Source organism: Gopherus flavomarginatus, chromosome 2, assembly GCF_025201925.1.
Source record: "Gopherus flavomarginatus isolate rGopFla2 chromosome 2, rGopFla2.mat.asm, whole genome shotgun sequence".
NCBI lineage: Eukaryota > Metazoa > Chordata > Testudines > Testudinidae > Gopherus > Gopherus flavomarginatus.
In genome coordinates this window covers 78,147,084-78,173,504 of record NC_066618.1, presented here as the reverse complement: position 1 = coordinate 78,173,504, position 26,421 = coordinate 78,147,084, and the positions used below count along the sequence as shown (strand labels likewise).

The 26,421-nt window shown below is 44.1% G+C and overlaps 1 protein-coding gene across 1 annotated transcript; it reads left to right on the top strand.

Annotated features, from left to right (window-relative positions):
• The first annotated feature begins 58 nt into the window (after positions 1-58).
• On the top strand, positions 59-25,083 carry CMTM6 (CKLF like MARVEL transmembrane domain containing 6). The gene is made up of 4 exons (XM_050938555.1): positions 59-311; positions 19,035-19,211; positions 21,428-21,526; positions 23,682-25,083. Exons 1-4 carry the CDS (start codon positions 195-197, stop codon positions 23,826-23,828), a joined length of 540 nt encoding a protein of 179 aa, XP_050794512.1. The 5' UTR covers positions 59-194; the 3' UTR covers positions 23,829-25,083.
• Positions 25,084-26,421: the final 1,338 nt, after the last annotated feature.

The following is a 26,421-nucleotide window of genomic DNA, read 5'->3' as shown; positions in this document are numbered from 1 at the left end:
GGCGGAGACTTCAGCGCTGGGCGGGGCAGGGGCCTGCCGGGCTCCGCCTCTGGTTTCCCCGCAGCGGGGAGGGGAATTCCGGGAGGCGGCGGGACGCAGGCGCTGCCTGATTCGCGCGTTTTCCGCGGCAGCGGAGCGACGTTCCTGCGCCCCGGTGGCGCCGCAGCCCGGCCTGTGGGGTTCGCCCGCCCGCCATGGACAACGGCAAAGTGTACGGCCCGACCACCGAGCCGCAGAGCAAGGCCCCCGCCTGCCGGTGCACCGTCACCCGGCTCAGCCGCCAGCGCCTGCTGCTCAAAGGGGCGCAAGTGGTGAGTGAGCCGGGACCTCGGCCTCGCGGCTCTGCCCGGGGCGGGGGGGCGCCTGGCAGAGAGGAGCGGTCCCGGCTCCTGGCGGCGAGAAACTCGGGGTGTCGCAGCCCTGCCGGGGTGGTCCTGGGCGGCTGGAGCCTCTCGCCCCGGGCTGAGCGGGGGCCCCGCTCCCAGCGCGCAGCCCGGGGGGTGCGAGGGGTGGCCCTGCTCCGGGCCCGGGCGTGGCCCTGTTTACTGCTCCCGCCAGCCAGGGCCGGTGTGCGGCAGAGCGCAGCGCTGCGACTTGTCCGCCCTGCCTGGCTCCCGGCGCGGGGGGTGCTGGGCGCTGTTTGTTCTCCAGCGAAGCCAGACAGCAGCTCCGCGGGAATGTCGGGGGAAAGCGCAGGGGGCCGGTCGGGTCCTTCGCAGCCCGGCATTGCTGGGGTTCCTCTCTACGCTTGCTGCTGCCCCGGCGTTTACCTGGGGCCCTGCCCTGTGCTATGGCGTGGCTGGGTCTGGAGTAGAGGGGGGTGTGCTGCGGGCAGTGGGGTTGACACTTCTGTTGACTTGAGTGTACAGCGCAGGATCACACAGCAAAGAAGGGGTTAACAAACGTTAATTAAGGAACCCAAGATGGGGGCGGTAATCTCCTTTTATTAGGCCAGCTTCTGCTGGTGAGAGAGCAGCTGTCGATCTTACCCTGGGCTCTTCCTCCGGTCTCCGAAGTGAAAAGAGGAGCGCTGTGCAAGCTTGAAACCTGGTCTCTCACCAGCGGAAATCGGTCCAATAACATATATCCCCCCACTCACCTTCTCTCTCTAACATCCTGAGACCAAGAGGCTACACCAACACTGCATACAACCTTAATTAATGTTTCTTAACCTATTGTCTTGCACTATGTCACTTCCCCCACCCCATTTACAGTCTTCCTTCCTTCTTTCCACACTACTGCCCTGCTCTTTGTTATTCCTGCCTTGACACCATTCTCCATGTATGCTAGGACCTGAATGTTCAACTAGGATTAGTAGATTTTAAAAAAAATCATTTGTTTCAAGTCCACTGAAAAGAAGAGTTTGTTTTGATTGTGGCTTTTATTTGGCTGTTGATACAAATCTGCTTCATGTTTGAGGCATAGAAATCCTGGCTATTTTGTTAAGTTTATAATTCTCTGTGATAAATTAAGCTGTCTAAATAAAAAGAGGACAAAATTGAGTACAACACAAAATGAATATTTCCAGCTGTCCCTTCTTTGTGTTGCATGTGTTTTATTTGGCAATGAATATTGTTGCTATAAGTATGAAGTTGTAAATGTAGTTGTTATTGTCTACATTTAATGTTTTTTTTCTTTTTCATTAGTGAGTTTTCTGTTTTCTGTCTGCTGTCTTTTTTACTGCCTCTTTTGATTTCAATTTTGTAGGCTATATTTATCATTGCACAAAATATAAGTGGTATACAAAAATGACCAATAACATGTTAAGACAAAACCTTACTCTAATAAAAATAAATCTTAAAAATAATTTCCTAGACTCCTAAACAAAATAGAACTTAGTTCAGATACTTCTTTTAGGTGTAGACAAAGAGCCACCATTTACTTCAGTCAGAGAAAATTTAGCTTGATGTAAAAAGTCTTAACTGAATTTAAAGAGTGAAAAAATTAGTCTAAATCAAATGGTAAATATTTAACTCCTGGTAATATTAAATAGTACATTTTCAACTTTTAAATGCTAGTATATTGGTGATCTGGCATTGTAATATTATTTCTGCAGACTCAAACTATTATTACTATGGAGACATCTTCACAGTACGGCACATCTATTTGGACAGTACAGTCACAGACACTGACTGTTTAGAAGTTTGTGCTAGATTTAGCAAATGATTTCAATTGGTTTTGTAGGTTCAAATAATAAGCAGGATCCAGAGCTTGCAGTCCACTTGTGGCACTGCTATTTCTGGTCTTAGCATTTTAACTTAAAATTAAACCGGTCTGAACTCATGTGAAGGCCTTAACATTCTGTACCAGAGGCTACGTTCCATTAATGTAGGTGGTAGAAAATCTTGGTTGAACCTCATTATACTGTGGTGAGCTATAGGAATGTTACATAGTGGTTCACTCTAAGTCAAAAGAATCCTAAATCTTCAAAGGAAGGGATCCTATTCTGCTAGCTTTTTATGTATATTTTGTGTAATCTTTTGATCCTTATTCATAAATGTGGGAGGTTATAAATAATCTCTCTCAAATTTCTGGTTAATATATATAGAAAAATGGAAATAGCACAGCATGGTTTGGATTGAGAGAAGACAGTGAAACCTAAATGGGAAAGGGACTCAACTAGTTTTCCTGAAAGCGGAGTGGGTTTTAGTTTTAGTTCTGAAATGTCATAATCACAACAGCATCAGGTGATTTCTGCCCATTAATCAGGCACTGCCAAAAAGAGCATCATAACATTTTAAAACATGACAGTCATTTTAAAAAAGAATATCCCTAGGAACTTCAGAAAGTTATGGTTTAAATTTATTTTTAAACAATTCTCAGAGCCCTAAATTGCTTTATATAAATATTTTTGAAGGTACATTTCTTTGATTTGTTTTATTTTTTTAGTTATAAAACATTTATTGTTAGATAAAATAAGCCTGTTGAGTATTACTGCCATGCAAACACCTTTGCTCATATAAATAATCCCAGTAATTTATATAGACTACTCATGTGCCTTCATAAAGACAATTACAGGTGCATCCCTCTTGGGCAACAGCTTTTCTGGTTGGGGGAAGAGAGAAACTACCAGAGCTGTTCATAAACAAAGACAAGAAAAGGCTGCTGGACCCATGTGGGCACAAACTCGATATGTTCTTAAAGCTTTGGCAGTTTATGGCCTTATCCTGTCACTGTAGGGACACCAGAAGGGTAGGTAACCAAAGCCAGATTTCTGCTAAGCTCATCAGAGAGTTTTTTTTTTTTTTTTTTTTTTTTAATCTTTAGAGCCCTGCAAATCTGTGGATATCCACAGATGCGGATATCTGCAGACCATGTTTGTGGATCAGATGCGGATACAATTTTTTTTTATCTGCGCAGGGCTCTACCTTGCTTCCTTCTCTCCCAAAATGCACAAATCTTTGAGTTCTTGGTCCAGGCACAAATTAAAAAATCTTGTACATTGCTGTGGGTGAAATTCAGGTAGCTTTCTGACTGACATGCCCTTGTTAAAGGAAAGTGTATAAATGCTGCATTTTACTTAAAAATTATTTGTGAAATAGTTTTATTGATTTTGGAAATCCAGGTAAATGTTAGTGTAATCTCTGCAATCTGTTGTTGTAATGTGGTCTAATGGATAATGTAATGGGAGTTGGGAGAAGTGAGTTCTAATCCTGGCTTTACCATTGACCTACTGTGTGGCATTGGGCAGGTCATATTACCTCTCTGTCTCTTATTCCCCTCCCACTCTTTTGTCTATGTTGTCTGTTCAGCTCTTTGGGGTAGCAACTGTCTCTTACTATATTGTTTATAGTAAATAGCATGCTGGGTTGCTAGAGACTGCTGTTGTACAGATCATATGCAAAACAGTGATTAAAACTTCAGTACTGCGATCTTAAAATTGCAAACTAACTACCGCTTGTCTAAGGTGCTTTTTAAATAGGATGTTACATACAGCAAATCATCTGATTCCATTATATGTATGGTACAAAATTCTCTAAAATACTATAAAGCCAACTGCAGAGAACTACTTTCCAGTTTTTAAGATCATGGCATGATATTCAGGATAGAGGGAACACTTTACTTATGACTTACAGTTGTTAGAGACAAATAATGATAGCATATTGCTGACTGCTGCTGCTGCAGCCTCTTTTTGAAACCACTTGTGTATCACATAAAAATGTACCTGGCAAAGAGATATTAAGAACTTTGAGTTTTACATGGAGTTCTTTTAATTTTGGTTAATACAAAAGGAATTTAGTTTCAATCCAAAACTGGTTCAAATTCTGTAGAAAGTTGGAAAGGAGAAGGCACATTGTGCCAAGACCTAGGGTTCTAAATTAATATCTAAAGCAGTAATACTTGTCATTTAAGTGCCGGATTTAAAAAGAAAAAGTATTGCATGCAGAAACCTCTGTGTATAATGCTAGACTGAAAAGAAAAGTTCTAATTTAAGCTTAAAGATCTGCTCTTGCTTCTGAACTATTCATTCACTGCACCAACCCTGCTTTTAAAGACTTGTGAAATCAGCAGAATCCTTTGAATATCAACCCTTGTATGCAATTTTAAACCAGAAGGTTTCAGTGGGGAAATGCCACAAATGAGGCTCTAGACAACAGTGGTTAAACAGTTACAATTTCATAGGCAAGTATTTCACTTTGTTTATCTTTCCTTCGTTTTCACAACTTTATTTTGTATGTTCACACCTATCTAAGATTAAGGCTATGCCAGAAACTTGATAGAATTATACATAACTACTAAGAGTGTATGTAATGTTAGCATCAATAAGTGAGTATCATTCAAGCAATAAAGGAAGGTGTTAATATCAGGTGGATGGTTCTGGACACACAACATAGGGATAATGGTTTAAAAGTGAACTGCAATACTTTTTTGACTACAATACCCTCTGCTATGCAGTGCACAGGATAGCAAACTGGCATTGTAGAGGAGGGACAGAACTTGGGTACATTCTCCCTAGTGGTCTTCAGACAGTGTAGAACAGAGGTTCTCAAAGTTATTTGATCACACCCCCCTTCTTTTTATCTGTAGCAGTTTACACCTCTCCTCCTGCCACACAAATATATATACACTGATTTTTTTTTTAAATCAACATGCAGCTCTCACTAAGTATTTAAAACAGTAAGGCATTGATTCAGACAGCCATTTAAGTGTATAGGCAATACATATCATGACACCCTTACTTATGTGCTGCTGCTGGCGGCGGCATTGCCTTCGTAGCTGGGCAGTGGGAGTGTGGTGGCTGCTTGCTGGGTGCCCAGCTCTGAAGGCAGCACTGCTGCCAGCAGCTTCTCAAGCCTCTCCCACCCCCCCCCCCATTTGAGAACCTCTGGTATAGAAGACTCTGCACAGTCAAAGCTCTGCAATTCTGGAAAGGAAGAGAAGCTAGGGAGCAGCCATTCTCTACATGTGGTTTACCCATGGGTCTAAGAGATTTCAGAATGCTAATTCAAACAAAAAATTACTGCTGGTTGAAAATCCTGAGGATGATTTTCTGTGCTTGTCTGGGAGGGACCCTATGGCAGCACTTTTTTTCTAAGGGCTTGTCTACATCAGAAAGTTGCAGCGCTGGTGAGGGAGTTACAGCGCTGCAACTTAGGAGGTGTACACATCTGCAGGGCACCACCAGCGCTGCAACTCCCTGTTTGCAGCGCTGGCCGTACTCCCGTTTTGTCTCGGGTGTAGAGGATCCAGCGCTGGTGATCCAGCGCTGGTAATCAAGTATAGACACTTACCAGCGCTTTTCTTGACCTCCGTGGAATAAGCAGGTATCCCAGCATACCTGAGGAAGCCTCTGGTAATCAAGCTGGTCTCCTTCCCCGTCTTGCTCTCGCGTTCCCCGAACCCCGAGCAAGCAGGTCTTCCCTGCGGTTTGCAGGGTGGTTCCGGGAACGCGAGAGCAAACCGCGGCGAAGCTGGTCTCCTTCCCCGTCTTGCTCTCTCGTTCCCCGAACCCCGAGCAAGCAGGTCTCCCTCCCTGAGGTTTGCTGGGTGGTTCCGGGAACGCGAGAGCAAACCGCGGTGAAGCTGGTCTCCTTTCCCGGTTTGCTCTCGCGTTCCCCGAACCCCGAGCAAGCAGGTCTTCCCTGCGGTTTGCAGGGTGGTTCGGGGAACGCGAGAGCAAACCGCAGCGAAGCTGGTCTCCTTCCTCGGTTTGCTCTCTCGTTCCCCGAACCCCGAGCAAGCAGGTCTTCCCTGCGGTTTGCAGGGTGGTTCCGGGAACGCGAGAGCAAACCGCGGCGAAGCTGGTCTCCTTCCCCGTCTTGCTCTCGCGTTCCCCGAACCCCGAGCAAGCAGGTCTCCCTCCCTGAGGTTTGCTGGGTGGTTCCGGGAACGCGAGAGCAAACCGCGGTGAAGCTGGTCTCCTTTCCCGGTTTGCTCTCTCGTTCCCCGAACCCCGAGCAAGCAGGTCTTCCCTGCGGTTTGCAGGGTGGTTCGGGGAACGCGAGAGCAAACCGCAGCGAAGCTGGTCTCCTTCCTCGGTTTGCTCTCTCGTTCCCCGAACCCCGAGCAAGCAGGTCTTCCCTGCGGTTTGCAGGGTGGTTCGGGGAACGCGAGAGCAAACCGCAGCGAAGCTGGTCTCCTTCCTCGGTTTGCTCTCTCGTTCCCCGAACCCCGAGCAAGCAGGTCTTCCCTGCGGTTTGCAGGGTGGTTCGGGGAACGTGAGAGCAAACCGGGAAAGGAGACCAGCTTCGCCGCGGTTTGCTCTCGCGTTCCCCGAACCACCCTGCAAACCGCAGGGAAGGAGACCTGCTTGTTCGGGGAACGCGAGAGCAAACCGCAGCGAAGCTGGTCTCCTTTCCCGGTTTGCTCTCGCGTTCCCCGAACCCCCCTCGAAGCCGCCCAACAGCGCTGCAGTGTGGCCACATCTAACACCACTTGCAGCGCTGGTTGCTGTAAGTGTGGCCACTCTGCAGCGCTGGCCCTATACAGCTGTACTAATACAGCTGTAACAACCAGCGCTGCAAAATTTTAGATGTAGACATGGCCTAAGGAGCTGTGCTCTCATGAAGAGTGGATAACTAGGGAAGTATAGTGCAGAGACATTTATCCTCCAGAGGTACTTCCACCCCAGTTAGCCTCTAAAGAGCTGTGTGGACCTCTGCAGGTTTTAAGGGCAGGGGACCCTCGACAATGATTCTGAGGAAACCGAAACGTGGAATCTAATGTTCCCTATTGAGGAAAATCCATGTGTTTATATAGTATCTAGAGCCCTGGACTCTGACTGGGATTTTTAGGCTCTACCACACTACAAATAATAATGTAGGACAGATGGTGGTCCTCTGTTAGTGTGAGAAATAATTAGCTTTAACAGAATACTATGAATATACAGAATGAAAAATATACAATTAAAAAAACTACACCGCTACTTCAATATAACGCCACCTGATATAACACGAATTCAGATATAACGCAGTAAAGCAGTGCTCTGGGGGGTGGAGCTGCGCACGCCAGTGGATCAAAGCAAGTTCAATATAACACGGTTTTACCTATAACACAGTAAGATTTTTGGCTCCCAAGGACAGCATTATGTCAAGGTAGAGGTGTATTTAAAGTCAGTTCTTCCCTCCTCATTTTGCTAGTCAACTCCTGTGTTTTTGTTTTTCTCCTTGCAACAGTTTAAGGAGCATAAAGAGCATAGTGAGTAGTTAACTGCACGTTCTACAGTGCTTTAGGTGCATGTTGGATTAATTGTTGCAGATGAGTACAGTTAACAGAAATGCAGAAGAAAATACCAGTTAAGAGCAGAGCAATTAAGCATCTTCATAATTCCAGATAAAGAACTCAGTTGTGGGGGGGAAAGGTCAGTACATTTTCTTTTAAATAAATTCCATCTAAAGCTTTTATTAAGAAATTGAGATTGAAGAAGTAGTTACAAAAAAAAAAACACAGCTGCCAATTTATGTAATAGGAAAAGCATGGTTGATATATGTTGTCAAATTCCTGCATGTAGGAAAAACCTCTTTACCTGAAGGAAGTCATTTACGTGGTGATAGCTTTTCTTTTCACTGATTTTAAATTTAACTATGACATGTTCATTAACATGCAAGCAGCTGAATGATTTTGAGGGACAAAAGGATGGCTGTTAGTAAACATTCATGAGCCATTTGGTTTTGGATCAAACTGAGGAGCATCTACCATTGGTCCAGAAATAGCGTCCTAGTTATTTGGGTTTCTGAGCTCTGTTCAAAGTGGGTTTCTAGCACTTAAGTTGCTTCTTTTCTGCTCTACTTTTTCAGTGGGTGGCAGAGGTGATTTATACTGAAACTCTTCACTGCTGATAAAGAGCAGAAGTTATGAATGGAAATGAAAACATGTGACTCACATTTTCAATATTATTGTGATAAACATTATAATAAGGAAACGGAAAATACCCGTAATGGCTATCTTTGCTTTTTAAATTAAAAAGCAAGGACAAAAAAGGACCTCCCCATACATCCTCAAAAAATGGATTTGAAATATTCTGGAGAAATCTATAGCAATCATTATTTTATGCAGACATTGATTTCTAAGCAATCTGCCTTATAGCAACTACAGGAGAAAAAGGAAGTGTGCTGAGAAATGGCCTTATTGTTTTTGTTTCTTAGCTGTAGTTCTTTTCACTCTAAGATTCATCCTATTTAATACTGTTAAGAATTCAATATAGAATATTAGTCTGAAATGTTGCCCTTTATAGTTCACATATGCTGAGCTGCTAATATTCATATTAAAGAAAAACTCAGGCTGTACATTATTTTCCTTGACTAGGACCCACTATGTAGCATGTGCAGCAGCTTGGTGCAAGCTATTAACTAGAAAATAATCAATCAAAAGTAGCTGTTTTGAATTCCAACTCTTTAAATGGACACTGGCAACTAATTGCCCAATATGTGTTTTTAATTACAATATTTTTCAGCCTTTTAGTGAGTCCAAATACATATTATCGTGCTATTATATGAAAATCAGAAAGTGAAACCCAGTGATTATTTAAAGATGTAAAGGGGGAGATGGAGATATTATCAAAACCTTTGGATAAACTGGGGAAGATGGCTCGCTCTAAACTTAAGAAGTTTTACTGGTGTAACTGTTTTAGTGGGCTGTGTGTGATATTTTACCAATCTAGTTATGCCAGTAAAAGCATTGGTGTGGATGTGGTTATACCAATATAACTTATTTCACTTTCCTGAACTAGAATAAGGCCATATCTGCATGACAGACTTGTACTGGCATAGCTGTTCAGTCAGGTGTGTGAAAAGGTGTAGTCCCTGACTGACATAGCTCTGTCTGCAGAAGTCTGTAGTGTAGCCACCACCTGTACTGGGAGAAAAAAAAAAAAAACTTTACTGTTTGTACAGATGGGGATAGTTGTACTATACCAGGACAAGTATAACTTTTGTTGGTGTAGCTGCATTCACGCTAGGAGTGCTTTGCCAGTATAGAAATATTGGTATATTATATTGGTAAAGCAATCCTAGCATTGACATAGCCTAAACTATATAAATCTAAGCACTTTCATATGGTTTAACTGCTTGTACGCTGGGGGTGGGGTTTGTCTGTTTAACTGTCCCAGCATAGGAGAATACTGGTTTTCCCAATGTTTTCTGTGTCTGAGGGCTTGTCTACACTCAAAAGGTCGACACCCAAAAGTCGTCAAAACAAAAATCAACAAAGGGTGTTTACACTTGCTCCCTCTGTCGACAGATCATGTCCACATTGGGGACACCATCAAAGTTTGAGCAATGCACTGTGGGTATGTATCCCACAGTGCAGTGTTGTGGGATGGAAGAGCTGATCGCTGCACGAGTTCTCCCACAGCCCCCTTAGCTGCTCATGATGCTGCTCTTGGCAGCTCTGTGAGCTCTCCATGCTGAGGAATGGCAGTCTGTCCCCCTCCCCCTGCAGCGTGCCTGTTGTGGTGTTCCTAGTGCTGGGCAGAACAGGAGCATTCCAATGATTTACTCTTTGTTTGTTCCTGTGATAGTGCACGACTCACCGCTGCAGCACCTCCTGCTGGTTGTCTCAGGGAATTAGCATTTCCAGCCTCCAGCACGCCCTCTGCAGGCCAGTGTCCTGCTGCCACTGGCCCCCAGTTCCCCTTGTCTTTGGGGTGCTGCCCCCTGGCAATACCCCCCCCCCCAGTCTCAGGGTCTCCTCACCCAGGGGAATCCCCAACCCTCTCTCCCCACCTTACCTCAGTCATGGGCTACTGCCTTGTCACCATCTAGCCCCCACTCACTGGGGCAGACTGTAGTGTAAAAGCCACCCATCATAGGCAAGAGAGGTTTGGACCTGCTGCCTCTGCCTACCCATGGGCTGCCCTCTGCAACTCCAGTACCTAATTGACCTTCCACTAGGCCACAGCCTGGGGGGTTTCCAGCCTGAAGCTCTTCAGCTCCCTTGGCCTTCTCCCCAGCCCTGCTCCACACCAGGTACCTTCTCTCAGCTCCCTGCAGCCAGGTCCCTCCCTCTCAAAGCTAGAGATAGTGTCTCTGGCTTCTGGCCCCAGCCCTCTTGTAAGGGCCATCTGGGCCCTCATTAAGCCAGCTGTGGCCTGATTGGGGTGTGGCCTCCAGCTGAGGCTGCTTTCCCCAATCAGCCCTGCTTTTCCTTCCCTGCCACAGCCCTCTCCCTGGGCTGTTTTAAGCCTTTTAAGGCAGGAGCTGGTGACTACTCTGCTACAGTTCCCCCAAAGGGAGCAGCACACAGCTACTTCCAGAAGCTTTGAAAGGGAAGGGACTTATTCCTCCAGGACAGCAGAGATCAAAACACTGAGCAGAGCAATCAGGGCAGGCATTGTGGATTATTGGTAGAAGCCATTTCTGTGAACAAAACAAACAGCAGCGTCTACACTGGCTCTTTGTTGACAATAAAGGGAGGGGAAAAGACAAAAGTCTGTAGTAGGGATAGAAGATTTTGTCGCCAAAGCTGGGCGTTTTTTGTGACAAAAGTCTCATTGTAGTGTGTATGCTCTTGCTGTTTTGTCACCAAAAGGCAGTTTTTGGCGACAAAACTTGGCAGTGTAGAGAAGACCTGAGTCTAGTGAGACTGATACTTGAACTTAGAAGTGAAATTGACCCATCTAGTTCTATTATGCAGGTGTAGCAACAGTGTAATTAATGACTTATAAAAAGCTACAAGGAGTCCTGTGGCACCTGTGATGCATTAGGGACTGTCTGTGTGGGGAATGGGAGACCAGGGGAGGACTTTAGGGGATGGACGATGCCAGGGCCTGTAACCTGAGCTAGGTAAGGGAGGGGAAAGGTCAACACCTTTGCCCGGGAAGGGGACGGCAAGAGGGAAGCAGTTTGAGTTTGGGCTTGGGGCTGTGTGGGCGGAATTCAGGGTATCCTAGCTAGGATCCAAGCACCCTGAAAGCCCAGAAGGACTCGGTGGAGCGGTCCTGACTGTGCCTGCAAGCTCTGCTGTAACCTGTGTTCCTGTTGTCCAATAAACCTTCTGTTTTACTGGCTGGCTGAGAGTCACTGTGGGTCCCAGGAAGAGGGGTGCAGGGCCAGACTCCTCCACACTCCGTGACAGCACCTTATAGACTAACAGACGTACTGGAGCATAAGCTTTCCCATTCACCCACGAAAGCTTATGCTCCAATATGTCTGTTAGTCGATAAGGTGCCACAGGACGCTGATTTTTCTACCTGCTAGTTCTGCAATGCCAAGCCAGAGTCTTCAAGTCAAGTTATGTTTTCTGCCTCTGGTGTTGTCAGCTAAAAAATGTGCTGCTAACACCCGAAACAGAATAACATCTTGTTTGTTCTCCCCCAGCTCTGTTAGGTCCACAGGATTGGCAGGAATTAAAACTTATTTGTGCCTCTTAAATTAGCATCCTATCAGACAGTGAAGGTGCTCTTTCTTTGAGTTGTTTTTCTTACTTTTCTTACTAACTGCACTCTCAGATCTAAAATATGCAGCCTTCCATCTTCCCCTTCCCACAAAAGTGATTTGTAGTCGGAAGTAATTAGAACTGGGTTTAATACAGTAGGGACTGCACTCTCAGCAAGTTTGCAGATGACACTAAACTGGGAGGAGTGGTAGATACCCTGGAGGGTAGGGATAGGATACAGAGGGACCTAGATAAATTAGAGGATTGGGCCAAAAGAAACCTGATGAGGTTCAACAAGGACAAGTGCAGAGTCCTGCACTTAGGATGGAAGAATTCCATTCTCTGTTACAGACTAGGAACTGAATGGCTAGGCAGCAGTTCTGCAGAAAAGGACTTGGGGTTACAGTGGACGAGAAGCTGGATATGAGTCAACAGTGTGCCCTTGTTGCCAAGAAGGTTAACGGCATTTTGGGCTGTATAAGTAGGGGCATTTCTAGCAGATCGAGGGATGTGATCATTCCCTTCTGTTCGACATTGGTGAGGCATCATCTGGAGTACTGTGTCCAGCTTTGGGCCCCACACTACAAGAAGGATGTGGAAAAATTGGAAAGAGTCCAGCGAAGGGCAACAAAAATGATTAGGGGGCTGGAGCACATGACTTCTGAGGAGAGTCTGAGGGAACTGGGCTTGTTTAGTCTGCAGAAGAGGAGAAGGAGGGGAGATTTGATAGCTGCTTTCCACTGCCTGAAAGGGGGTTCCAAAGAGGACAGATCTAGACTGTTCTTAGTGGTGGCAGATGACAGAACAAGGAGTAATGGTCTCAAGTTGCAGTGGGAGAGGTTTAGGTTGGATACTAGGAAAAACTTTTTCACTAGGAGGGTGGTGAAGCACTGGAATGGGTTACCTAGGGAGGTGGTGGAATCTCCTTCCTTAGAGGTTTTTAAGGTCAGGTTTGACAAAGCCCTGGCTGGGATGATTTAGTTGGGAATTGATCCTGCTTTGAGCAGGGGGTTGGAGTAGATGACCTCCTGAGGTCCCTTCCAACTCTTATATTCTATGACTCCTTGTCACTTTTCACAGATCCAGACTAACACGGCTACCCCTCTGATAAGGATTTCTAAGATATGTAACGAATCTATCTAAAGTGGCAGGACATAGAGATGGAAAACTATAGCAGTGTCGCACAAACTTTTGTAGGTTAATTTTGCTTTATAAATTAAAGATATTAAAACTAATAATGTTTTGTCTAGAGACGAGCATGCTGTCTGCATAAAGTCAAATCCCGGATTCTGGCCATAAAGTTCGTAGAGATAGGTGGTGCTGCAAAGGTGATGGCATTAGCTCTCTGTGGTATGGTCTATACGAAATGTATGACTGGGAGAAATATTTCCATGGGTTTTGTTTTGGTTTTGCTTTGAAATTTCAGTGGAAATCCCCCAAAAACCCCAAACATGCTTCTGCAAACCAATTAAGAGTCCTAATTTCCTACTGTTGCATTCTGCCTTTGGTAGCACCACTAGATATAGTTAAGACAGGTCTCTTATTTTTACCTCCATGTTGCCTTAACCTGTTCAGAGTAGACTGGCACGTTGGTTAGATGATGTGCTGGTAAAAGTGCCGAAGACCTGTGTCATAAACAGATAGTTAAGAGTTGCCTCTTTTACCTGTAAAGGGTTAAGAAGTTCACCTAGCCTAGCTGACACCTGACCAGAGGAACCAATGGGATGTTTCAAAAGGAAGGAGGGAAGTTCCCTTTGTCTAGGTCAGTTTCAGTTTCCGCCAGAGTGGAAAAGATCAAGGAACCAGCCTCTTATCAGAGTAGTAAGTTTTAGAAAAGAATAAATAGAAAATAAACATAAACCTAGTTATTCTTTTCTAAAACTTACTACTCTGATAAGAGGCTGGTTCCTTGATCTTTTCCACTCTGGCCAAAACTGAAACTGAACTAGACAAAGGGAACTTCCCTTCTTCCTTTTGAAATATCCTGTCCCCCCATTGGTTCCTCTGGTCAGGTGTCAGCCAGGCTAGGTGAACTTCTTAACCTTTTACAGGTAAAAGAGGCATTAACCCTTAACTATCGGTTTATGACACGCCCCCCAAATCTTAGACAGTATTGGACTGCACTGGCTGTGATTTTTTTCCTAGAACTTTAGAATAAACAGATTAATAAAACACATGCACCTTTACATATGCTACTAATTATGTAAAAACTACAAGATTTTTCACATTTCAAGGACAATTTTAACCAGTTAACTCTGGGAAACTTTAACGGGAGAGTGCATCAGCTACTTTGTTAGAAGCTCCTGAAATGTGTTGAATTTCAAAATCAAAATCTTGGAGAGCTAAACTCCACCGAAGTTTTTTGTTATTTCCCTTGGCGGTATGAAGCCATTTTAGCGCAGCATGGTCGGTTTGTAGCTGGAAACGCCGTCCCTAAATGTATGGGCATAGCTTTTCCAGGATGTACACAATGGTGTAGCACTTTCTTTCGCTGCTTGCCCAGTGACTTTCCCTGTCTGACAGTTTCTTGCTGAGAAACACGACAGGATGGACTTTTTTGTCCAGTCCTTCCTGCATTAAAACTGCTTCCACACCATGCTTGGATGCATCTGTGGTTACTAGAAATGGTTTGTCAAAGTCTGGGGCCCTTAACGCAGGGTCAGACATGAGTGTCGCCTTAAGCTGGTTAAAGGCCTTCTGACACTCATCAGTCCACTGAACTGCATTTGGCTGTGGTTTTTTTTTGGTCAGGTCTGTCAGTGGGGCAGTGATTTGGCTGTAGTGTGGTACAAATCGCCTTTAATATCCGGCTAAGCCTAAGAAGGATTGGACCTGTTCTTTGACTTTGGGACAGGCCACTTTTGGATAGCATCCACTTTGGCCTTTAGGGGGTTTATAGTTCCTTGACCCACCTGGTGTCCAAGGTAAATCACTCTGTTTTGGCCTATTTGACACTTTTTAGCATTAACAGTCAGTCCTGCCTGCCTGATGCGGTCAAAGACTTTTTCCAGCTGCTCCAGGTGTTCTGCCCATGAATCAGAAAAAATGGCCACATCATTGAGGTAGGCAACTGCAGATTCTCCCAATCCCGCTAGGAGACCATCCACAAGTCTTTGGAAGGTGACGGGTGCATTTCGCAGCCCAAAAGGGAGCACATTAAATTCATACATCCCTACATGGGTGATGAAGGCTGACCTTTCCTTGGCAGGTTTATCTAGTGGTACTTGCCAGTACACCTTGGTTAAGTGTAAGGTAGAGATGAATTGGGCATGTCCCAACTTCTCCAATAGCTCATCGATGCGTGGCATTGGATAGTTGTCGGGACGAGTTACAGTAGTCCACGCAAAAGTGTATATTCCTATCTGGTCTGGGAACTAGAACCACTGGAGATGCCCATGCACTGTTAGAGGGGTGGATTATACCCATCTGTAGCATGTCCTAGATCTCCCGTTTTATAGCAGTTTGGGCACGAGGTGACACCCGGTAGGATGGGGTTATAATTGGGTGAACATTACGTGTGTCAATGGAGTGGTATGCCCGTTCAGTCCGTCTTGGGGTGGCTGAGAACTTTGGTGTGAAGCTAGTGCACAGCTCCTTGATCTGCTGTCGCTGCAGACGTCCAAGGGTCGTGGAGAGGTTTACCTCTTCCACACCACCGTCATTTTTCCCTTCATAGTAGATAACTTTAGGCCACTCTGCATCATCTGCTCCCTGGGCCATAAACTGGGAAACCTTTAATTCTCTGGAATAAAAGGGCTTAAGAGAATTAACATGGGAATTGGAAATTCTTTTGTGTACTAAGTTTTTGCCCAGGGGAACATCCTCTGTGTTTTGAATCTGTCTGTGAGAGTAGCTGGTATGCTAATCTCTCCCAGAGGTTTTTTTTCTTTTACCTTTCATTTCTTTAATTAAAAGTCTTATTTTTAAGAACTTGATTGATTTTTCCTTGTGTTAAGATCCAAGGGGATTGGATTGGTGTTCACCAGGAAATTGATGAAGAAGTCTCTCAAGACTACCCAGGGAAGGGAGTTAGTACTTGGAAGTGGTGACAGCAAAACCAGATCTAAGCTGGTAATTCAGCTTATGGGTTCACGTGCAGGTCCTCATATCTGTACTCTAAAGTCCAGAGTGGGGGTGAAACCTATGACAACCTGTCTACACTGCAACTTTTGCTGCTGCTGCAACAGTAATGAATTGCAAATCATGCATTTGCCAGTGTAGATACAGCCTGTGAGGGGGATGGGTGTAGAGATGAGCAAAGTCTTGTTAAGGGTGATACCTGCAGGTTAAGATCAACATTAATAGAGTCCTGAAGTTAAGCCCCCTACCCAGGAAGGATTGCTGTGGTACAAGTATTATTTGTAAAAAAGTGCATAGTTGGCATGGAAACAAAGCCTTTGTAGAGTTACCCTTAATTCTCCCTTCCTGGAATGTCCTACTTCATTGAATCTTTACTGCTGGGGTTTGTCCCCTAGGTCAGTAATGTAGTATGGGGAAACCTAGCCATTGGGAAGTGGCCAAAATGAGAGAACTGAAAACAAAATGTTATGCAAGCACACTTGAGAGGATAGCAGTACAAATGTGTTCTCCTTTCTTCAAGCTAGAGAAACATTTCTTTAAGGTGAATTGTCCCATGGACAATCTAGTTGTCATAACTTTTTTTTTTTCAGTAGCTCAAATGACTTCTCTTTTTAAAAAAATAACTTATGTCCTTCCCTCAAAAATAAAATGGTTTGAGGTGAGTGTAGAACAGGGTTCGGCAACCTACGCCAATGGTGGCATGCGAGCCAATTTTTAATGGCACGCCGAGGTCCGAGGGAACCCACGCCGAGGGAACCCCAGGCCGGCAATGGACTGAGCGGAGCCGGCGGCTGAGACCCCGGCTCGCAGGAGCCGGCGGCCAGAACCCCAGACTGGCAGTGGGCTGAGCCCTGGCCCTGCTCAGCCTGCTGCCATCCCAGGGTCCCCTCCTGATCCCGCTCAGCCTGCTGCTGGCCTGGATGGACAGAACCCCGAGCCGGCAGCGGGCTGAGCGGGGCCAGCGGCTGGAACCCCGGCTGGCACGAGCCGGCAGACGGAACTTCAGACTGGCAGCGGGCTGAGCTGCTCAGCCCACTGCCGCTCTGGGGTCCCAGCTGCCAGCCCCCCTCAGCCTACCGCTGCTCTGAGGTTTTGGCTGCTGGCCCCTTGCCAGCAGGGGTCCTGGCCGCCGGGACCCTGGCTGGCAAGGGGCAGGCAGCTGGAACCTAGAAGTGAAAGTAAGGTGGTGCATGCACACTCGGAGCCGGCAGATGCTGGGGCACTCCACTGAGACTGGAGGCACGGTGCGTGGCACGCTCCCATCTTTGGTCCTGCTGACTGCAGGAACTCTCTGGCAGGCTGGCGCTGGTGTCCCCATGCACTGGGCTAAGCAGCAGGCAGTCAGGCAAGTAAAAGAGGCCAGCAGCAGGTGCGGTGGAGGTGTCCACATCCCAGCCTGTTCTGCTGCCCCTCTATCACCACTGTGGCTGGATACCAGGGCACTACAGGCACAGCTGCAGCCCCTCGGGGGGGAAGGGAAAGGGAGCGGCAGGCCAGGGGGTCTTCTACTGATAACCCCCATTTGCCTGCAGATGCAGTGTCCCCACACAGCTGGCCTACAGCTCCCTTGGCAGTAACAGGAACAGCGTGGGGCAGGGACCCATCCAGGTAACTTGGCTGCAACCAGGACTGTCCCATGCCAGACCCAAGCCCCAGCTCCCCCAGGACTTCCTCCCTACACCCCCCCCAACCCCCTGCCTGAGTCCATCATGCCACCCAACCCTGACTCCTACAGCCCCCATGCTCCCAGCCCTGATTCCTGCCTCATCCACATCACTACCCCCTGCCCTAAGCCCCTCGCACCCCACCCCCCTGCCCTGAATGCTCCCCCCCCACAAACCCACATATCCCCAGCCCCTGAGCTCCTCCCCCCGAGGGCGGTTGCAATATGACGGTACCTGTAAGAAATTTAAATTACTTCCACCCCTGCTGGAACCCCAGACCAGCAGTGGACTGAGCGGAGCCAGCAATGGGCTGAGCGGCTCATCCCGCTGCTGGTCTGGGGTTCCGGCCGCCGGCCCTGCTCAGCCCACTGCCAGCCTGGGGTATTGGCAAGCCAACCCAGGGCTCTGCTCCTGGCCTTGACCCAGCACTCTTCAGTCACCCGCTGCTGTAGCCCACGTTGGGAAAACTCAGGAAGGAAAAGTGAGAAAAAGGATCACACTAAACTAATAAGATCTGCATTTTAATTTTATTTTAAATGAAGCTTCTTAAATATTTTAAAAACCTTATTTACTTTTAATACAACAATAGTTTAGTTATATAATATAGATTTATAGAGAGAGACACCTTCTAAAACCCATTAAAATATATTACTGGCATGCAAAACCTTAAATTACAGTGAACTTGGCACACCACTTCTGAAAGGTTGCCTACCCCTGGTGTAGAACTTCTGGGTAGATTGACCATTTGGTGTGTCTGATCTTAGTCTCAGCAAAAAAAAATGTGCTGTTTGCTTTGGAAAAGAGCAACATCCCCATACTGCACTGGGGTGGGGAAGGTGTGCTTAATTAGCTGTGTACTTTCTCTGAAGTATGGTGGGGGCACAAATGGTTCATCAGCATCAAAAGTAGAATTTCGAGAAGCAGCTGAGTTGGATGAGCTGCTTCTGCCATTTATTAAAAGGAAGTTGGGGCACTAGTTTTCACTTTCAGCTCTGGGCTGCACGTGCCAGCCAATGTGCCTGAGACTACATTCAGGTCTTGCAGCATTCCCAATAGGCAGAAAGAAATACAATTTTGCTTGTCCTGAGTGAGCATCCAACAACCAAAAACCTGTCTTCCTGGTCTGCTCCCTTCACTCTCATGCATGAAACCATGAATTGGTAATGTATACTGTATAGCCAACAAGTGTGTGTCTGGTGTAATGTGTTCTGTTTAGCTTGATCTACTGTATTAGTTAATTTGAACAGCAAGCTTGCATTTTTCTCTACATATCAAGTGTTTAATTTGTGGAATTTTTGTATTTGTGTCATGGTTTTTCAGGTCAGAAACCACAAATACAAAATTATTTTGGCTTTGACATTTAAACTTTTTTTTATCAGAGATAATTATTTTCACTGCTTTAATATCAGCTGACTGCCTGAAACAAACATTGGCAAATTGATTAGATAATTTGAATAATCTTTTATTTTTCCACAGCTGCTTTCCTTTTTGGCCTTCATCCTTGAAGAAATTGTGGAGAGTTGTAGCCTGTGCGGTGGGCTTTATTTCTTTGAATTCATAAGCTTCAGTGCCACCTTTCTGAGTCTCCTGATACTGATTGTGTTTTGCACCTCTGCTTATGAGCGGGTTGAGAAGGATAGATTAAAGACATTGGTAAGGAACTGCTTTATTTTTAATTATTTTTGCTTCTAAATTTTAAGATTTTTTTTTTGTTAAAGCAATTTAAGTTACATAACTGTTCTGTCCAGACAATATGTACTATTTGGTAACAAGACTACACAATGTTAACTGAGTTATCTTCTTTATATTAGCAACTATTTACACATTTTCACATCGGCTACAGTGAGATACAGAGTTTCAGCTCTGGGCTGTGGAACTGGAAAGATGACAGCTTGTTTTCCAGGAAAGCTGACTGCTGGTTCTAAACCTGGGATAGATGACCCAGGGTTCAGACCAAAGCAGGTGTTTCTCCGCTGTGTGGCTCTTAACTAGCTCATAACATAGAGCGTGAAGAAAGGGGTTAACACTGCTTGAAAAGTCATTTGACAAAATGAGTCCTATGCCAGTGAATCTCCTCCCTGCATATTAAGGTGGGTGAGGGAAGGCACAGTGGATTTTAGTATTTTCCAATTTTATCTATCTGGACATACAGTAGGGATTTTCTTATGTGATATAATAGGTTTAGTTAAGGATCAATAAGCATGTTTTATTTAACAAAAGTTCTCTTGAGCATGTGTGCGCATTTCTTTTGTTACAGCTAGGTTTAATAGATTTTTAAGTCTGCAAGGAACTAGTATGAACTAATCTGACCTCCTGTATAACAAGGCCACATAATTTCACCCTGTTATTCCCATGTTTGCATTTCTGGCTCTGCAGGAGATTGCCATGTCTGTTTCAAGATCATTTTTGTAAAGTGAGTTGGGATTCCTTTGGTATGAAAAGCTATAGATAAAATCAAATTCTATTTCTAAAAGGGCTTTCCTGTGTTTTCTTGTCTCTGATAAAGTAAGCAAAAAGAGTTTTTATAGGACTCCTAAACAAGAAGTGCAGGTTTTTTCTCTGGTATTGCATTAAGAAGTAAAAATGAGTAGAGGGGAAGAACAAGTCACAACTCACAAAATGTAAGACCAGGAGAAATATTTCCATGTGTTTTTGTTTTTTAAATTTCAGTGGAAACTTTTTTTTCCCCAAAAAACAAACCACCTGCAAACCCAAACATGGCAACACTGAGAACCTGTAATGAAAAGTAAATTAGCTTATTAAAACTGGGAATTCTTATAATCTGTTGTGCTAGTGGCATGGGTAAGATGTTTTTTTAATGAGATTTTTAAAAGTGACTATGTCCTTTTCAATTGAGTCGTCTTCACCACACATGAACATGCATACTCATCTGAAACTCATTCTACCCCCCTTTCTAGGATTTTCCTTTAATCTTAACTTAAAACAACAAATCTAAACTGTCACATTAGTGTTCCTCTGAACTCCCTGTTTCTAGGGTTTTGCTTTGAAATACCTCCTCTCTTGTCCTTTAGACTCTCATTTTATTGAGCTGGAGCTATTGAGGCCCATTTGGTTTTGCCTTGGGGTGGATCAGTAGCATAGATCTGCATTTCCAGGCAGAGTCCTAGGACTTGGCATTCTGTCTCACAAACTAATATTAAATGATATTATAGCCTCTATGGAGTGCAATTTGTTGCCAGCACCTAATACTGGGATCCCTGTCTTTCACATGGTTCAGCCTTTAGAATATTTCATTTAATTATTTGGAACTTGCCTGTTTCCCTAATCTAATGTACAGAAATGTTTTCTTACCCCATGTCATCCTCCACCTCTTTCAGAGGCCAGTTATGTTCAGAATGCTTTTGAATTTCAGAAAATACAATCTTGGCAAGAACACTATTTTGTGTTGTGAGCATCCACCTAACTTAAGAATTGTCATATAGCAAACAATATGTAGATTCTTTGACTGAAGGCATAAAGGTAGGAGAGTATCAGTACCAAGAGATCTGAATGAATGCACTTATTTGTAAGGCTACCTTTTCCCCAAGGCCTCTAAGAACTTAATGAAACTACAGTAGCTGAAGAGACTTCTTGAATGTGCTGAGAGAATTTAGATGGATGTGAGTGAGGTAGGAAGGGGGAAGGCATAGAAAGAATAGTATGTCATGCAGAGTCCTTTCACATTGCTGCAGTTGACCGTTGTGCTGTATATAATTAGAAATATACATGTTTTCTAGATTTATAATAGTGCCAGGTTTCACATATGATTTCACTGTCTGATTAACTTGGGCATTTTTCATATACTGGTTCCTTTACCAAGTAGTGCCTCCACTAGTTTGTAATTTTCTCTCTTTTTGTTATGATTGCAGGATTTCTGGGTCACTACAGTAGTGGGAGGTCTCTTTTTTGTAGCTTCCATTGTGTTTGCTGCAACCAATGACAAGTCATCTGTTGAAACTGTTGCAATTGTAAGTATGTGAAAACACCCCGGACTCCGTACCATGTTAAACCTTCAGTCCTCTGCTCAAGGTTTAGAGCATGGCTAGGCAACCTATGGCACGTGTGTCTGAGGCGGCACGCGAGCTGATTTTCAGTGGCACTCACACTGCCCAGGTCCTGGCCACCAGTCCGGGGGGCTCTGCATTTTATTTTAATTTTAAATTAAGTTTCTTAAACATTTAAAAACCTTATTTACTTTACATACAACAATAGTTTAGTTATATATTATAGACTTATAGAAAGAGACCTTCTTAAAATGTTGAAATGTATTACTGGCACACAAAACCTTAAATTAGTGTGAATAAATGAAGACTCGGCACACCACTTCTGAAAGGTTGCCGACCCCTGGTTTAGAGAAATGGAAGCTCTGGCCAGGTTGTGGGCAGAAAACAGAAGGCAATGCATTTGTTGAGGTAAGGATGCAGGAAGAGGGGCTACCTCAGGGCTCCTAAGACCTGGTACATCAACCTCTGCTACAACAGAGTGTGGGAGAGCCACATGATGGGCACATTCTCCAACCTTCATAAGGTTTGCTGGAAACTCGGTGCACCCTAGGAGCTCCATAATATTGTGGATGCTGGGAAAAGCTCTTAGTCCCTTCAGTTAGCTTTGTAACCATGACTCTGTTTTCTGGCCCCTCCGTGGGTCACTATCCTCATTTCACCCTTCCTTCTGACCTTGGCCCCCCAAGGTTCTACACCTTCTCTCTCAGACTCACCAGAGTTTGTTCTTGTTTTCTCCACAACAAAGAGACATCCGTGACTGGCCCATGCCAGTTGACTCAGGCCCAGGGGGCTTGGGCTGCAGCACTATTTCACTGCTGTGTAGATGTCTGGACTCGGGCTGGAACCCAGGCTTTAGGACTCTGTGAACTGAGGCCAGAGGTGGAGAAGGAATGAGGCTGGGCTGGAGGCAGAGCACAGGTTGGAGCGGAGATGAGGCTGAGATCAGAGCTGGTCTGAGGGCAGAATGGGATGGGTGGTGCAGCCTCCCTGCCCCCTCATGGGGGCTGGCCCGGGCCCTGCCACATGCCCCCCGCCGAATGTTCCTCCGCACCTCCGTACGGGGACACACACCCTAGTTTGGGGACCACTGTCCTAGGGACTCTAGAACATTCTCACAAAGGCTGAGTGGGGAGTGGTAACAGCCATACAGCTGTGGAGTCAGTTATAGCAGGGAGGATACTTGCAGAGTTCAAGTGTGCAGAATATTCAGAGCATCTAGAAAGCTGTATGGTACCAGAAATAGTTCGACGAGCAGCAGGGCATGTAGCTCATAAGGAACACTGGAGGCTCTGCAGTTCTGGGATTCATATGGAGAAGTCATAGTGTCTCGCTTCTCCAGCACACTTTTTAAAGAGTCTTCATATTATTTTTGTGCTAAATTATAAAGCATCAAAATCAAAGAACATTCTTCTTGAATAAAGATTCATTAGAAAAGTAAAGAACTCTGATTCTATAATCGGAATGATCTTAGAATTTACAGGAAGAATACGTTTATCTTTTGTAATATTCATTTGTGTGTCAAATACTAACACAGACACTTTCATGGCTCCTCCTTCCTCCCCCTCAGAACAAGGAGATGGAAGAATTCTTTCACTCTTAGATCTAATTGTTTATATTCTATTGTGTTGGCTCAAATCAACGGTATAAAACTTAACTCTCTCAAACTTCACTGAATCCCGTTAATGCTCAGGCACCAGTTTGACTCATTTTTAGTTGGCCTTGACTATATCTCTACTATGCTACTGCCTCACCCAACACTTAAGAAAAAAAATTAGCATTAATCTCTGCTTCTAAGCTAGTATGTAAAAAGTTTTTACTCTGAATTCCTTGCAGTCCAACAGTAAGGTCCTGTACCATGCACACCTGATCCAAGAAGTAAAAACTATAAAGTACAAAACATGTCACTGTTATGATTTCTGATCTTTCTGTTAAGAACTGAACCACTGACTTCAAAAGACTGGAGACTGAATGTATATACAAATACTACAGTAAAGCTGGGAAGGGGAGGGGTCGCATGAAGAAGATTGCTTGTTCTCTTGCTTCAGATTCTCAGTCAAAGTTGGAATATTATTAATGTTTATGTACACATTTTAAATAACTGTTTCTTTCACATTCACAGGTGTTTGGCTTTTTGGCAAGTATAGGATTTCTAGCCGATGGTATTCAAATGTTTATGGAGAAACGTAAAGCAAAGGAAAATAAATCGGAGAACACTGGCAACACACAGAACACACCAGAAAATCAGCCGCTGAATAACCAAAGCTAAACTTAAAAAAAGTCCTTTAATTTCTGTGAGTTAAATTAATCAAGATGAAATACTTTCATTTCCCTACTTATTTCACTGCATTGAGGGTAACTTTTGTCTTCTCTCTCTTTTGCATCTAGCCAGCTTTGTACAAGTCTGACCCAATCATAAGCTTTTATGGACTCTTACGTTTTTTAACAATAGTATGTTGAGCATCAGGGTTTGTACAATTCTCCATCTAACTTGTCCTGACTAATAATTGTTAGAGGGACATTCTAAAAGGAAGAAATTGCCTCCAAATAGATTTTTTTTTTAATTTAAACATAAAATAGACATCAGTAACTGAAAGCACTGAGACTTCTGAGAAGAATGACTGTAATACAGGCGAACTCATCAGGCATAAATTCTGTTTTTAAAATATTTAAATTTTATATAAATACAGCAGGCTAGAATTAGAATTCTGTTGCATTAATTCACACCTATCTATGTTGGTGATATCCAGCTTCTTGCCTCTGATACTAAGAATGACTTAGTACAGGGGTTCTCAAACTGAGGGTCAGGACCCCTCAGGGGTTCGCAAGGTTATTATATAGGGGTCCCAAGCTGTCAGCCTCCAGCTCAAGCCTTGCTTTGCCTCCAGCATTTATAATGGTGTTAAATATATAAAAACATGTTTTAATGTATAAGGGGGGTTGCACTCAGAGGCTTGCATGTGAAAGGTGTCACCGATACAAAAGTCGGAGAACCCCTGACTTAGTACAATAAAATCCCTTTCTTGTTTTATTGATTAAACTGTGAATGTAAAAGGGAAACTAAATTTTGCAATCTCATAGAGGTTTCTATCCCCAAATGAGTTGTTGTTTACTTTGATTTTATCTTGTATGTCTTACTCCATATTTCTAGATTCGGTTTTGTGTCTCTGAAAGTCACTGCTCTTTTTTAAAGGCAGTCGGTAAAACAGATACAGCTAGCTTGTGTGTATTTGATAGTCAAGTGGTGTATCACAGAGTGACTTTTGCACTCCATATATGTGGAAGTTTAAAGCTGTAAGCTATGCATTCTTTAAAAATATCGTTAAACCCATTAAAGAGAGAAGAAATTTGAAAATTAGCCTGAAGAGGAAAGGTTAAGAGGCCAATATTTTCAGCCTAGAGGAAAGAAAACTGAGAGGAGACTAACTATCTACAAACAGTTAAAGGGATATATTTAAAAAAAAAAAAAAGGGAGCAGGGACCAATTAATCCTTTCAGTTCACAAGGGCAGCACAAAACGTAATTAGCTTAAGTTTTGCCAGGGAAAGTTTAACTTAAAAATAAAATAATGAAACTTTGGCACCGTCCCAGTGCACCTCACACGTACTGTTAATGACATACAGTTTGTCCATGTGGAATTGAAGATGAATGGTCATGGAAGTTGATTATTGTTTGTCCTTGGTCCTGTATGCAGCTCAGTTGGTGAACAGATAAATAAGTAAGCAAGCAGTTGTATAAACTTCTAGACTTAGGATAGCAGCCCTTAGGATGAAAAAGGAAGCTATTAGTGAGCAGTGGGTTAGGCACAAGCAGTGCAAGGATGCAGAAGACCGGACAGGTTGAGTCACCTATGCAGGGCAGTGGTGAAAAGGCATTCTTCAGATGTTTGAAGGGTGGGGTTTTTTGCAGGTTGTTTGGTTTTGTTTTTTTTTCTGTGGGAGGAGAAAATGAGATTCTTACACCTGCAAGGGAGGGCTATGTAAGCAGGATAAATTATAGTAAACTTCCAAGAGAGCATGAGGCGCCCCAGAGTATATATTTAACAAAAAAAACCCAACCCAAAACACTAGTATCTTAGAGGCCTCATTATGTAAAAGTAATTTGTTGTCTGACTTTCCATGACACGTGCCATGTCTTGCATGATTTGAGACTATTCACATCACTTTCCCAAAATGTATTATGTCAAACCTACAGCCCTTTAAATCTTTGAGGCGGCACTGTGACTAACCCCTCCAGGAACAGGTTATCTTCTACCCTCGCCCTATTTTGAGGACAGAGTAGTAAGGGATTTAAAGTATTGTAAGTGAAATCAGAGACTTTTTCTAAGGCTGCTACTTTCTGATGATCAGACATAATATGGTTGTAATGGTCTCCCTTTATTAAATGTGTCAGCTCCCAAAGGGTTGAAGACTATTTGTGAAGGAAATCTGACACCAACACTACATTTTGCTGAAGGAATGCGGTTAGGTGGTGTAGAGCAGCAAGCTTAGCCTGAAGCTTACATTCAGAATAAATGTTCACTTTCCTTAGTGAAATTTCCTCATTTCTGAATGAAATGTGCTTTCTTAAGAAGGACATATTTATTTTCTCTGTACATCTGTACTTAAGGACCTACTGTCTCCTCACATGTATAGAACAGTTGTTGCCATCACTGGTAGTTACGTGCATGATAAGAGAGATATCTTTAAGTTACCTTTACAAGCAATACCCCTGAAAATATAAAACTTCCCAGTATTGGGGATCTCTGTCGTACTGTGGAAGTCCTTCATTTAGAACCACTACAATGAATATCATCAATCTTTGGCTCCATCCTGTTTTGTTAATTTCTCTGTGCATGGTTTTTACTAGAGTTTTACTTTTTG

What these genes read in the sequence shown, in the direction of transcription:
- CMTM6 (XM_050938555.1), top strand. Translation starts at nt 195, where the DNA reads ATGGACAACGGCAAAGTGTACGGCCCGACCACCGAGCCGCAGAGCAAG. An exon ending in TGCTCAAAGGGGCGCAAGTG is followed by an intron (nt 312 to 19,034) that starts GTGAGTGAGCCG and finishes ATTTTTCCACAG; the next exon opens with CTGCTTTCCTTTTTGGCCTT. An exon ending in AGGATAGATTAAAGACATTG is followed by an intron (nt 19,212 to 21,427) that starts GTAAGGAACTGC and finishes TTATGATTGCAG; the next exon opens with GATTTCTGGGTCACTACAGT.